Below are 14,528 nucleotides of genomic sequence, written 5' to 3'. Positions count from 1 at the left end.
AGCAAAGGAGAGGGACAGCGTCTTGCACACAAGCCCAGCCCTGGCCCCCGAGCCAGGTGTGGGGCAGGCAGGTTCAAGCCCCAAGTGTGGAGGGGCTTAGTGTGGGAGGATCCAGGCGTGGGGGGAGAGGGTTCTGGGTGCGGACAGCTCTTTGGGGGGCGCGGGGGGATCTGGATGCACAGGGGCTCATTGGAGGGTTCCAGGGCAAGAAGAATAGGACTCTGCAGAGGGGTCCAGGTGAAGGTGTTTGGAGCTCGGGGGCGGGTTTCTGGGCGTGGAGGGCTCAGCGGGAGGGGTCCGGGTGTTGTGAGACTCGGGCTTGGTGGGGTGGAGATCTGGGTGCAGTTGGTTGGGCCTCAGTGGGTTGGGGGTCCAGTTATGGGAGGCTCATTGGAGTGATCCAGGTGCCGGGGGGGAGCTCGCCGGGGGGGGTTGAGTGCAGGGGGCTCAGTGACGAGTGGTCTGGGTGCAGGGATGGGGGTCTGGATGCAGCAGGTGGGACTCAGCAAGGGGGCCTGGGTGCAGAGGGGGTGAGGATCAGCGAGGTGAGGGTTTGGATGCAGGGGGCTCAGTGGGGGGGTTCTGGGTATGGGCGTCTGGATGCACAAGGGCTGGGCAGACAGGGTGTGCTCCCTGTACGGTGACCTCTCCCCCCGTAGCTGAGGAACGATGGGGGCAGGAAGCAGGTGCAGGGGTGCAGAGCTTTCTGTAGCCAGGGGAGGTTTCTGGGAGAGGATCTGACCTGGCCCAACCACTCCTTGCAGGGGAAGAAGTCCCGTCCACCCCCAGCCCAGCCAGGGCTAGCAGCTGAGCCCAGCGCACGATAGGAGCCACCAGCAGGGGTGTCCCCAGCCCTGCCTCCCTGCAGTGATTTACCTCTCTGCCAGCTGCTCCGGGCACCCAGAAAGATGCGCTCGCTTTGCTGGGAAGGGGCGCGTGACCGCTCTTGTGGCTTCCCTTTGCTTCCCCGTCAGAAAGGCATTTTTCTGCGGAGAAGCAAAGTAATCTGCAGGGGGACGTGAATTCTGCGCACGCGCACTGGCGCAGAATTCCCTGAGGCATAACCCAGTAGCTATCTATGGTATTTATCTGGCCCCCCGCCTCTGCCCATGGTATCTTTAAAGCATCGGTCATTGCAAATGCCCCTGTAAAGTGGGGCAGGGCTGTTATCCCAGATGTGAAATTGAGGCACAGAGATGCTAAGGCCTAGATTGCCCAATGTATTTAGGCACCTAACTCTCATTTTGCTGGTGCAAAACCCAAAGGGAAGGTGATGAGAGGAGAGGGGGCAGCTGGACCCCCAGTAGCCTGGGCTGTGGCTTGACCAGTGCGGGGGGGGGGGGGGGCGGTGTCATCCTTTCCACACGGCAGTTTTATTCCCTGGGGTTTGGGGTTTTTTCAGTTCATTCTTTTTTATTTGAAAAGGAAACTAAACAAACACCAGCCGCATTCCCGGTGCTGCCCCTTCTGGCTCAGGGAGCTCGGCCGGTGTTGGGGCAGATGGGCAGGGTCGCCCCGGGATGAAATGCGGCCTCCCCTTGCTCTCTCGCCCCCACAAAGCTGGGCAGGGGGCCGTGGGGGGACAGGGCCGGGGCAAGTCCTTCAGCAGCGGAGACACCCCCCGCCTCCCCATGTGTAACTCCCCCCCCACTTTATGCCTGGGCCCGATTCTCACCCCACCCCGCCCCTTGTGTCGGCGTCTGGACCTGTGCAAAACTGGGCGTGCAAAACCGTCGCACGCCCATTCGGAGCCAGTTTGGGATGCACTGGGAGTTGGGGACTGGCACGGAAAGGGTTAATGGGGGGAGGGGTAGCAGGGCTTTCTGGTGGACCCCTTAGCAGGGACCCCAGCTCCCACAGCCTGCAGGACAATCTGCCTGGGGCTTGTGGCCCTGGAGGTGGGGGCTAGTTTCAAACCCAGCGTCCCCCTCCCATCCAGTCTTGTGCAGGGAGGGGGCAGCTGCAGCCCTATGGGGCTCTGACCCCCACCCCACAGCCGTGCTATCGCAGCCCCAATTTCAGAGCACCATGTGCAGACGCTACCGGCTGCCCCAACTCCAGCAGGGGCTGATTGACGGAGGAGACGCGGTTTCTGCCCTGGATTCGCTCAGTGGAGCTACTTTGGATTCACTCCGGGAAAAGCAGGATCTGGCCCCACCTCCGCTAGGATCCACAGCCCCTTCCCGCCGGCCAGGCCAGGCCTTGGAGAGACCTGAGTCCCGCCTGGCATTGAAACGACAGCTTGTTCCAGCCTCACTGGCAGTGGATGGGGGCGTTCTAGGGTCAGTGATTTAAAGGCAGACGCGCCCATCTGCCCTTTATAAATCCGCCCCGAGTGTGGATTCAAGGCCTCTGGCTCCCCACTAACCCAGCCCCGTGACCCAGCGCAAAGCATCCAATCCAGCCGCACTTGTAGGCCCTAGGCCCGGCCACACTGGGGCAGAGCAATGGTCCATCCAGTCCAGTGTCCGGCCTCTGCCCGTGGCCGGGGCCAGACGCTTCAGAGGGCGTGACCGGAACAGGGCAATTTAAACTGACCCATCCCTCCTCAGCCAGTCCCTGCTACTGGCGGTCAGAGCATGTGGGCTTGCGTCCCTGACGTTCTTGGCTAATAGCCACTGATGGATCGTTCTTCCGCGAATGGATCTAATTCGTTCTAATGCTTTGCCCCAGGGCCCCGTGCAGGGTGGCAGCGGGCAGCCGGAGGGAACCCCCGGGTCTCTCCCCAAGGAATCCCAACGGTGCCCTGTCTCCTCTCTGCCACTAAGGGGCGCTGCAGCCATGGTTCTAGGGGCAGGTGGGGTTTGGGCACCTCACGCAGGCGTTAAAGCCAGCAGGGCCCCGGGGCCCGTTTGAGGCGGGCTGAAAGCCACACCCAGTAAGACAAAGCACAGGGGCGGGTGCCCGTGGAAAGCGAGCGGGGCTGGGCGTGGGGAGACAGAGGTATATGAAGCACGCGAGAAACCGGCTCGTCCAGCCCCTGTGCTGAGGCAGGGCACAGTGACCCTAGACCTGCCCAGACAGGTGCGTGTCCCACCCTGTGCTTAAAAGCCTCCAGTGACGGGGATTTCCCAGCCTCCCTGTGAGCTGGTTCCAGAGAGTTGGAAAACTTTTCCTACCATCTGCCCTAAATCTCCCCTGCTGCAGATGAAGCCCCTTGCTTCTTGTCCTGCCTTCGGTATACGTGGAGATCCCCGTGCTCTGCAGAACAGTCCTGAAAAAAACGTACCAGCTCCCCCCCCTCGCTCGACTTTTTTCAAGATCAAACCCGGAGTTGTAACCTTTCCTCATGGATCCGGGGTTCGAAACCTTGGATCAGTTTTGCTTGCTCTCCCTGGACTCACTCCAGTTTGTCCACACGCCCCGGCCAGGACCGAGCGCAGCAGGACGACGACCTCCTGTTAACACACCCTAGTGACAGCCACCTTTTCCACAGCTGCATCCCGCCGCTGGCTCTTCAACCTGTGACCCCCCAGGGCCGCCCAGCCGTCGAGTCCCCTTTTGTAGCCGTGCATTCGATTTCTCCTCCTTTGCCCTGGTCTTTGTGGAATTTCATCTTGCCCTCCGACGTCTCGAGCTCGGGTTGAATCCCAACCCCACCCTTGCCGCCCCCCCAGCTTGGAGTTGTTGGCAGATTCACTAAGCGCGCTCTCCGCCCCATTATCCAAGCCGTCGATGAAAACATTGACTAGGACTGGCCCCGGCGGGACCCCCTAGCTACGCCCCCCCAGCGAGCCATTGATGACGGCTCTCTAGGGCCAGTCTGTCTTTTGTATGGTCGTTTCACCTCGACCACTGCTCCTCACGTTGCTCACGAAAACGTCATGTGGGACTGTGTCAAAAGCTTTACTCCAGCCAAGATATATTACATCTGCTTCCCCCCACCGCCCCCCCCACTCGGCCTGTCGCTACGACAGTCTCCTGCAGGTTTCCTACTGCGTGCAGTGCTGGAGTCAGGGGTGGCGGCTGGAGGGAATCAGCGGGGCTGGGACACAGGGCCCTCCGAAAGGGCTGTTTGCTCTAGGGGGCTGTGGGCGGCGTGGGGAGGGGCAGTCCCCCTGCAGAGCTAGCGGCCTTCCTCGGTGTCAGGGTCTTACGGACACACACCCTGTGAGGTAGGGACGTAGCCTTAATCTCCAGTTACAGATCGGGGAAACTGAGGCATGGAAAGGGAGCGGGACAGGCCCGCCCTGAGATAGCAGCTTAGCTGGGAACAGAACCCAAATTGTTCCCACAGGTGAACACTTAAAGGGACAGTGCATGCTTTTAACGCCACTTCTGGCAGGCCAGGGTCTAAGCACCCTTCCCTCCCCACCGGCAGGGACTGAGCCCACCTCCTCCCCCAGCATCGTCCCTGTTTAACAGGCAGGGACAGTGAATGGGGTGGCAAAGCGACTGGCCCAAGGCTGCGGACCGGAATTGGGGCGGAGCTGGGGTTCGGCCTACGCAGACCCTGGCTCCGAGCTCAGCCTGGAGGCTCCTCCCGACACCCTGCTGAACAAAGGTTCCCCACCCAATCCTGGGAGGCAGGGCAGTGCTCTTATCCCCATTGACAGAGGGGGAAACTGAGGCACGGGAGGGGCCTGACTCGCCCAAGGGCAACAAGAGAGCTGGGCATAGAACCCAGGAGTCATGACTCCCAGCCCTCCCTGCTCTAATCACTGGACCCCACTCCCCTCCCAGAGCCAGGGAGAGAACCCAGGAGTCCTGGCTCCCAGCCCTCCCTGCTCTAATCACTAGACTCCACTCCCCTGCCAGAACCAGGGAGAGAACTCCCAGCTCCCACCCCACATTAACCTAGTAGACCCCACTCCCCTTCCTCAGCTGGGAATAGAACCCAGGAATCCTGACACCCAGACCCACCCTCCCGCTCTAACCACTAGACCATACTGCCTCCAAAGAGGGGTTTTTTTTTGGGGGGGGATTCAATTCACTGGCAGGCTTGACACACTAGGGGGGGCAGGTAAGGGAAAGCTGGCGGGGGGCGGTCGCACACACAAAAGCACCCACACACGGGGGCAGTTCTGGAGCCTGGGGGCAGTTCCATGGGGTGGGGCATCCCCAGCACCAAGTACAATTATTTCCAAGGTTTTATCACAGCAAAAAAAAAAAAAAAAGAGAGAATTAAATTAAAAATAAACAACAACAAAGAGATACCAGATCCCCTCCCCCCCCCCGGGGTCCCCCGGTCCCCCCTCGCCATCCGTAATCGAGCTCAGCATATTCAGTCCCTTCCATCTCCCCTCCGCCGTGATTCCTACCGGCCAGTCAGAACTACAGTCCGGATACTGGGCCAGGCTTTGCCGCTGGTTCCGTCCCCGCCCCGGGGGCGCGGCGTGTCTGGGGGCGCTGCCCGGGCTCCTCTTTATAGCGCCTGCGTTTTCAGCTCCATGGGCTCCCCGGGAGGCTCCGGGGGGGCCTGGCCTTCTGCCACCTGCTCGCCTTTCAGGATGGCCAGCCGCTCGGCCAGGCCCCGCATGCGGGGGCAGAGGACAAAGTCGTAGAGGAGGCCGGCTAGCGTGGCCCCTAGGATGGGCCCGACCCAGTACACCTGGGGGAGGAGGCACAATGGGCGCAGGGGTTAGGCAGAGCCATGGGGGGGGGGGTTCGTCCATCCCTGAACAACCCGCCCCAGCACCCCCTGCTTCGATCTCCTGTCTAGGGTGACCAGACAGCAAGTGTGAAAAATCGGGACAGGGGGTGGGGGGTAATAGGAACCTATATAAGAAAAAGACCCAAAAATCGGGACTGTCCCTATAAAATCGGGACATCTGGTCACCCTACTCCTGTCCCTTCATACACCCCCCCGACCCCGCTGCTGCGGGAGCCTCCCTGTCGCCCTGGATTTCTCTCTGCCCCCTTCCCCTCCGGAGCAGCCACCCCCCGAATCTCCCTGTCTTGTTTCATCCCTGAAATTCATGGGAGTGGGAGTGGGGGGAGGGCCCGCCGCTCTGAAACGCCACTTGAGCTGGTGTGATGAGACCCAAGACACAGGGGTGAGCTGTTCTCAGTCCACCCAGCAGGGGGCAGCGCAGCACACTGTAATGCAGTTCCCTCTGGGGAGGGACATGGCAGCTGTTTATTCAGGGGTCGTTCCACCCAGCACTGATATGCAGCCACCTCTGGAGTGGAACATGACAGCTGTTTATACAGGGGTCGTTCCACCCAGCAATGAAATGCAGCCACCTCTGGAGTGGAACATGGCAGCTGTTTATACAGGGGTCGTTCCACCCAGCACTGATATGCAGCCACCTCTGGGGTGGAACATGGCAGCTGTTTATACAGGGGTCGTTCCACCCAGCACTGATATGCAGCCACCTCTGGGGAGGGACATGGCAGCTGTTTATTCAGGGGTCGTTCCACCCAGCACTGATATGCAGCCACCTCTGGGGTGGAACATGGCAGCTGCTTATACAGGGGTCGTTCCACCCAGCAATGAAATGCAGGCACCTCTGGAGTGGAACATGGCAGCTGTTTATACAGGGGTCGTTCCACCCAGTACTGATATGCAGCCACCTCTGGAGTGGAACATGACAGCTGTTTATACAGGGGTCGTTCCACCCAGCAATGAAATGCAGGCACCTCTGGAGTGGAACATGGCAACTGTTTATACAGGGGTCGTTCCACCCAGCAATGAAATGCAGCCACCTCTGGAGTGGAACATGGCAGCTGTTTATACAGGGGTCGTTCCACCCAGCAATGAAATGCAGCCACCTCTGGGGTGGAACATGGCAGCTGTTTATACAGGGGTCGTTCCACCCAGCACTGATATGCAGCCACCTCTGGGGTGGAACATGGCAGCTGTTTATACAGGGGTCGTTCCACCCAGCACTGATATGCAGCCACCTCTGGGGTGGAACATGACAGCTGTTTATACAGGGGTCGTTCCACCCAGCAATGAAATGCAGCCACCTCTGGGGTGGAACATGGCAGCTGTTTATACAGGGGTCGTTCCACCCAGCACTGATATGCAGCCACCTCTGGGGTGGAACATGGCAGCTGTTTATACAGGGGTCGTTCCACCCAGCACTGATATGCAGCCACCTCTGGGGTGGAACATGGCAGCTGTTTATACAGGGGTCGTTCCACCCAGCACTGATATGCAGCCACCTCTGGAGTGGAACGTGGCAGCTGTTTAATGGCTGCATGAGAGTGCAGACCAGGGCATGAAGGACAGTTGACCCCTCAGGGTGGGGCATCTCGGGAAGCAGGCCAGGACACCAGGGACCTCCGATGGCAGGTGTGGACCCAAACCAACGTGGCTGCGGGGAGCCGCGCCCCCCTCCCCGCCGCCCCCTCCTTACCCAGTGGTTGGAGAAGTTGCGGGTGATGACGGCGGGGGCGAAGGACCGCGCAGGGTTCATGCCGGCTCCCGTGTAGTACATCTGCAAGAGAGGCAGCGGGAAGGTGAGGTTCCCCCGGGGATCCCGGCCCTGCCCACCCCGCAGCGCTGGCTGGCCCAAGGGTGGGGACAGGGGGGTGGAGCAGGGGGTTGGGGGTCCCCAGCTGCAGGGTTTGTTAGGTCACAGCCATTTCTAGCCCCCCCTCTGGGGTCTCTATGGTGAGTCTGGCACCCCAGAGACCCCGCTGCCTGGGAGACCCAGCATAGCCCCTGCCTTGACCCCCCAGCCATAGGGAGGCGGTGGGTGATGGGGAAGGTTTTATGCAAAGGCGACGAGGCATGGTGGTCCATATGCAAATTAGGGCATTGCCTCATTTACATAACGCCTGGAGCCCTCCAGGGCTGGGGGTGGGGAGGGTCTCCGCTCTGCCACCATTGCGTGGGATGACCCCAGGCTGCACCCGGCTGGCCAGGGAGCAGGGCCCCAGGTCTCGGGGTGGGGAGATCCCGCGAGGCGTTACCCCGAAGAGGTGTCCCAGGGCGAGGGAGAAGCCGATGGCCAACGCCACCGAGCCCACGCGCCCGTTGTGCCGGTCGTCGTACGTGGCGAAGAAGCAGAGGACGAACTGCAGCGTCAGGAAGATCTCCACGGTGGTGGCCTGGGCCAGGGTCACGCCGGGGTGGATCTGCAGTGAGGGAGGGGGACACACAGAGAGAGGGATCCAGATGGGATCGGCAGCACCCGTCCCAGCACTCGGGGGGCAACCTCCCCAGTGTCACCCCTGCTTCCAGCTCTCCCTCCCGTCGTGCTCCATCGAATGTCCACGGCCAGTACCGTGCCCCTCCCTGCAGCAGCTCCCACACCCGGCCAGGTTTCCTGCACCCCCCCCCCCCGGCCCAGTGCTGCAGACCTTGTCAGGAGAGGGCGTGTTAGCAGCTTCCTCCCCCCGCCGCGATTCCAGCCCCCCAGCAATCCCCAGTCTGCAGGGGGCGCTGCTGAGCAGACTCGCCCTCCCGGGGCTGGAGACGCTGGCTGCAGAGGGTGCCTGACACTTGGGCTGGGAATATCAGACCCACGCCCCAGGGGCCCCCCCCAGCTGAGTGCATCAGGCCGGGGGCTGCGTTGCTGTTATGACCCTCCACAGCCTGCAACAGCTCCCAGAGGCCCACGTTGGCCCAGCCTTTAAAGAGGCATTAAGGCGGGGGGGGCGGGAAGGGTCTAGTGACAAATCCACTTCTCCAGCACCACCCCGCTGAACGCCACGGGCCACGCAGGGCTCCCCAGAGACGCAGCAGTGCTAAGGGGAATCTCCACTACCGGTCCGCTGCACAGGGGCTAGGACACACTGCGAAGATCCAGAAAAGGGCAGCATGAGCGTGTCTCTCTCCCTCTCACGCCCACCCACACAATTGTACATGAAGTCAGCGGAGGACAGGACTCTCCCGGGCAGCCCCACAGCTCGCTCGCTGATGCCAGACGCAGCGCACCCTGGCCGGGGGATGGAGCCGCTTTGCGGTCTCACCGGGTGGGAACAGCATCTGATCAGCGGGGAGCTGTTGTTTTCCTAGATCTATTGAGGGAGCTGCTGAAACCTGCAGGCAGGTCCGGGCTCCGGCTGCCGGCGCTGGGAGCAGAAGAGGAAGGGTTTGGCTCCCTGGGGAAACCGAGGCGCGCAGGGACAGCGGCGTGATTCTATCCCTGTCGCGGCGCCAGCGCGGCTCCCGGCTGTTCCAGAGGAAGGAGGGATTCTAGGCCCTCTGACGTCGGGCTCAGGATCCCCACGGGCGGGACGGCAGCCCAGCTATCGGGGCAGCGTTACTCCGCTGTCTTCCCGCCTGTCAGTTCCCCCATGCATGGCTGCAGCGGGCCCTGAAGGGGGAAGAGGCCCCACTGCTGGGTTCGGGTCCCCCAGGCTCCATGCGCTCTGCTCCCTGCCCGGCCCTCAGGCTGTCCGGATGCCCCGGCACGGGACCGTTGGGTCTCGCCTGGCCGGGAAGATAAACCCAGGGGCACAAAGCCGGCCTTGGGAGGCAGCTCCCCCCACCCCCAGGGATCCTCCCTGCCCTGTAGCGCGGACCCTCACCTCACCCTGCCCTGGCGCCCCCAAATCACTCCCTGCCTTGAGAACCACTCCTCCACCCTCACCACTAGGCTCCCCTTCCCGAACCAGGGAGGGGACCCAGGAGTCCTGACGCCTAGGCCCCCCACCTCCTCCGCTCTAGCCATTACATCCCACTGCCCTCCCCGAGCCAGGGAGGGGACCCAGGAGTCCTGACACCTAGGCCCCCCACCCCCTCCGCTCAAGCCATTACATCCCACTGCCCTCCCCGAGCCAGGGAGGGGACCCAGGAGTCCTGATGCTGCTGACTCCCCGCAAAGCCAGGCCCTTTCACAGACTCTAGCACTGGCTGCCGTGGGGCTGTGGGGGGCGACGTGGCACGGAGGGGCCCAGGTGCTTGTTCCTCCCGCGCGGGGCCCACGGCACGGGGCGCAGGCAGCCCCAGGTCCGGGCGGGGATGGGAACGACGGCTGTGCCCAGCATGGGGAGCGACTCACCGCTCTGGTCCCCATGTCGCTGGAGATGGGGCGGGGGGCTGGGTCTGAGCCCCATAAACCAACCATCTATTCATGGGGGCGTTATGAGGACAGGACCCTTGCTCCCCCAGGATCGGGGGTCCCCCTCGCCCCCACTATGGGGTCCTTTCCCAGCCTGTCTCCTGGTCCTACCCCAGCCCAACCCTGCCCCCCATGGGGAGTGCTGCACCCCCTCATCCCAGGCCCCTGAACCCCTACCCCGAGAGGCGTCCCGGCCCCCCCAGCAACAAGGAGCCCCCCCATTCCCCTCCGGGTTACCGTGTTGAGTGCCAGGTTGCCGCGGATGGCGGCCGGCGTGAGCCCGTAGAGCACGGCCGCCCCGGCCACCCCGCCCAGCACCTGGGCCACCATGTAGAAGACGGCGCGGAGCAGGGAGAGCTGGGCGCCCACCAGGAAGGCGAAGGTGACGGCCGGGTTGACGTGGGCCCCACTGACGTGGCCCAGCACCTGCACCAGGGTGGCCGCGGCCAGCCCGAAGGCCAGGGCCACCTGCAGCACGTTGAGGGGCCCGACCCCCCAGCGCAGCGAGGCCCCCAGCCCGAAGAAGACGTAGATCATGGTGGCGAAGAACTCGGCGAAGACGGCCCTCCAGAAGGAGGGGGAGCGCACCTCCCACATGGCGGGGGGCATGGGGGGGCGCGGGCTGGGCCAAGCGCCTGCAAACTCACTGCCCCCACCGGCTCTGGCTCCTTTCTCCGGGGGACACCCAGGCTGGGGGGTTTATATGGGGCCCTAGGTCCAGCCCAGGAGGTGGGATTCAGGACTGGGACTCTTAACCCCTTCATTGCCTGCAGCAGGGATGGGATGCGCTTGGCTGTATAAAGCCCCCCCCGGCTGATGCCAAGAGGGAGGGACAGGATGCGGAAGGGACTTGGGGGCGGGGGGAGGCAGGGGGGGTCGAGCCCCTGTGGCGACGTCTTTCTGCCCCCCACCCCAGGAAGAGCCCTCCTGTCCCGCCGACCCAGCGTTCAGCCGCTCCCTGCCACCCAAAGAACGGGCAGAGCTCAGGACACGGAGCAGGACTGTCTGGGGGCGGGGATGGAGCTGCCCCCCAAGTCACCTCTCCTATCCTGTGGGGGGAAATCAGGGTCTCCTTGTCCCTGGCGTCCAGCCCTTGGGGACTCAGCGAAGTGGGGGGAGGGAGATGCCGGGCAAAGGGGGCGTTATGGGCCCGTAATGGGCCGGGGGGGGGGGGGGGTTCTCTGGAGCAGCACTGGGGGCAGCATGGATCCCTCATGGTATTTCTGGGGAACCACCAGACCATGTGGGGGGGGGGTGTGCTGCTGGCCCCATCCCGGGGCATCCGAGCCCCTCAGGACACCAGAACGACCCAGCCCTGGGGCCAGGCCCCGTCTCCTGCCACGCTGGCTCCTCGCGGCCGCCCGGGAGAAACGCTGCGGGGACAGGAGAGCAGCTGCCGGGTCCGTGGCACGGGGCAGGGGGTGGGGTCAGGCTTCCCCATGCAGTTCAGCCAGTGCCCCCAGTCCCCAGGCACAGCCGGGCTCCCCCCAGCTCTGCTGACGCCCCTCACTCCCGACCTGCAGCCCCTTTGCTACTCCCGTCCTTCCCATCTACACCCCCGTTCCTCCCCCCCCATGCCGTGCTGCCTGCCCCTCGCATGTCCTGCCCTCCTTACACCCTGCGGCCCCGCGCCATGTCTCGGTGGCTCTTGCCAGCGGTGCCAGTCCAGGGGCACCACATCAGCATCTGGCAGGGACCAAATTGGGAAGATTTTTTTCTCTCGGCCCTGGGCGACAAAACCCCCAGGGCCACCCCTGCCCTGGCCTGGCCTGGTGACCCCTGTGCTGGCGTGAGCCGGGCGGGCTCTCCGCACCCCTGCGGAGCCCAGCGCCCTCGGTCCTGCCAGGGTGGGGTTCTGGCAAGGACCCGGGTGATTGGGGTTATCCTGAGCGGAGGGGCCAGGGTTAGACCTGAGCCCAACCCGCGCCACTGCCCGGATCCCCACTCCGAGCTGGAGGCGCGGAGGTCAAACCCCATTCCCATCTGAAGCACCCCCCGGATCAGTCCCCTGGGGGCTGCAGGATCAGGCCCGTGCTGTGCCCCTCCCCCTCTCTGGGGGGGATTTTGTCTCTCCAGCACTTTGCAGCCAATTCAATGGGCCCAGTTGTTTGCCAGGAAGGTTTACTCAGCGCTGGCTTAACGGGAGCTAATTCCCCCAAGCCGCCGGGGATTAGCTGCGGCCGCGCCATTGGGCGGGCGGGCGAGAATCTGCCAGGCCTGCATGCGGCCAGGATAATGGGTTTGCTTCGCTCAGCACCCACCGAGCGCCCGGCCGGGCCTCGGCTGTCGGACCCGGGCTGGGGGGATGGGAACCAACGTGCCCTCACTCGCAGCCACTCTGCTCTAGTTCGGGGTCTGACTTTCGAATTCAGGAGGGGGAAGCCTGGGGGGGCTATTTGTGCCTGGTGCTGTACACCCCTCAAAAGCTTTATGCACCCACAACACCCCCCCCCCCCGGGAGCTGTTCTCCCTGATTTACAGGTGGGGAAACTGAGGCACACAGACTAGCGAAGTGACTTGCCCAATGTCACACACAGCGAGTCTGTGGCAGAGCCAGGACCAGAACCCAGGAGTCCTGGCTCCCAGCCCCCCGCTCTAACCACTAGCCCCACTCCCCTCCCAGAGGCAGGGACAGAACCCAGGAGTCCTGGCTCCCAGCCCCACCGTAGGGTGACTAGACAGCAAGTGTGAAAAATTGGGACAGGGGTGGGGGGTAATAGGCACCGATATAAGACAAAACCCCAAATATCGGGACTGTCCCTATAAAATCAGGACATCTGGTCATCCTAACCCACTAGCCCCACTCCCCTCCCAGAGCCAGGGACAGAACCCAGGAGTCCTGGCTCCTAGCAGCCCCCTGCTCTAACCCTTTGGCCCCTGCTCCGGTGCCAGCTGGCGTCCAAGATTCCCCAGCGATGGTTGTCATGGTGGCAGGGCTAGTTACCCCTCTGCTTCCCCCCCCACAGCGTCTGCCCTCGGGCCTTTACCGCCCCCCCTGGCAGAACCCCCCCAGTTCTCCCACTCGTAGACCAGGCCCTGGGGCTACGGCCCCAGGCGGATCCATCCTGCTTCCAGCTGGGCCCGGCCCCCGCGGCTCTCCGGGCCCTGACGCACAGACCAGGCAGCTGTTCAGCCAACGCCGGCTTTAATCGGGGCAGCATGTGGGGGGAAAGGGGGTTAAACCCACCGACAGGCCACGCCCACGGCTGTCGTCCCTCGGACCCTGCCATGCCGCTCGTTCAGTAGGTGCCAGCCGGATTCCCCCGAGCGACGTGCCCGTTCCAGCCCCTGCCTCAGCCCCTCTGCCCTCCTGTGTTCCCGGCCCCCTTCCTGCCCCAGGGGTTGCTGAGACGTGGGGTATCTCGAGCCCGCTTGTGTTCCCTGCCAGCCCCCCGTTAAACTAACCCGGCCTGCCAGCCTGCCGAGCCCTCTGCCCCACGGATCACATCGCTCCAGGCGGGCCCAGGGGACGCTGAGAACGAGCAGCCGGCTGCAGCTAGAGCGGGGTGAGCCCCGCTCCCAAGTGGTGCCGCTGGCTTGTTCTGGGGGCGATCAGCAGTTCTGGGGGGGGGGGGCCGTGCGTGAGAACCTGTAGCCAGGGCGGCGTGTGTCTGTGGGGCAGGGGAGGGTCCAGACCTATGGGCAAACCCAGCCTGCGAAGGGGGGGGGGCACGAAGCCAGAGGCCGTTTTGCCCTTGTTCTCGGTGGCCGTGGGGGTCCGTGTGGCGCCCAGTGAGCAGGCTGCAGATGCAGAAGCACAGCGCCCAGCCCTGGCCCCAGCTGCTTTGGGGCCCCCTGTCTGGGGTGCCCCAATGCCCCATGGGGCTGTGGGTACAGCAATGGCGCAGGGACGTGGAGGGCCCGCAGGGTGCAGTGAACCAGGCCGGGCGACGCCACCCGCTGCTGCCCGCCTGGGAGCAAACCAGGAGCCTGCCAATAATAGTCAACAGTCACATGAGCCGGCGGGCTCCCAGCCAGCACCAGGGCTGTGGGCATGGACCGTGCCAGAGCTATCCTCACCCACAACGAACCCTGGCACGGTGCCAGCACAGCCGGAGTGTGCCTCGCGCCCCCCAGGAGTCAGGGGAGCGGCACTGCCATTTTGAGAGGGGGAAACTGAGGCACAGAAAGCGGGCAGTCACGCACTCAGTGAGTGGCATTGCTGCGGATAGAACCCAGGAGTCCTGGCTCCCAGCCCCACCCTACTCTAACCACTAGACCCCACTCCCCTCCCTAAACCCGAGATAGAACCCAGGAATCTTAGCTCCCAGCCCCCCGCTCTATGCACAGGCTACGCTGTGTGTCCAAAAGTGGTGGCCCTGTTTCCCTGAGCCCCAGGACTGAGCTGTGGCGGGTTCTGATCCGAAGTGGCCCTGGTCTTGCCCGTCCCCTGCCCCCACCGGTGGATGCTGGGTGCAGCTGGCACCGGATCTGGAGCAGCACTGGGGGTGGGGGTCGCTCAGTGGGGCTAGCAAGGGGGTGAGGGTGGGCTGGATCACGACACTAGGGGGTGGCTCATGGAGGCTGGCAGGTCCTTGGGGGGCAGGACGGGGCGGGGGAGGCCGCGCT

At 63.7% G+C, this 14,528-nt stretch overlaps 1 protein-coding gene across 1 annotated transcript; it reads right to left on the bottom strand.

Moving 5' to 3' along the window:
* Positions 1–5,365: 5,365 nt before the first annotated feature.
* LOC135891607 (lens fiber major intrinsic protein-like) lies at positions 5,366–10,568 on the bottom strand. The gene is made up of 4 exons (XM_065419217.1): positions 10,197–10,568; positions 7,864–8,028; positions 7,305–7,385; positions 5,366–5,551 (listed from the first exon to the last, which is right to left on the bottom strand). Exons 1-4 carry the CDS (start codon positions 10,566–10,568, stop codon positions 5,366–5,368), a joined length of 804 nt encoding a protein of 267 aa, XP_065275289.1.
* Between the last annotated feature and the right edge of the window lie 3,960 nt (positions 10,569–14,528).

This window comes from Emys orbicularis, chromosome 19 (assembly GCF_028017835.1).
Source record: "Emys orbicularis isolate rEmyOrb1 chromosome 19, rEmyOrb1.hap1, whole genome shotgun sequence".
NCBI classification, from domain to species: domain Eukaryota; kingdom Metazoa; phylum Chordata; order Testudines; family Emydidae; genus Emys; species Emys orbicularis.
Note: the sequence above shows the minus strand (reverse complement) of the source record. Positions and strands in the feature narration are given on the sequence as shown.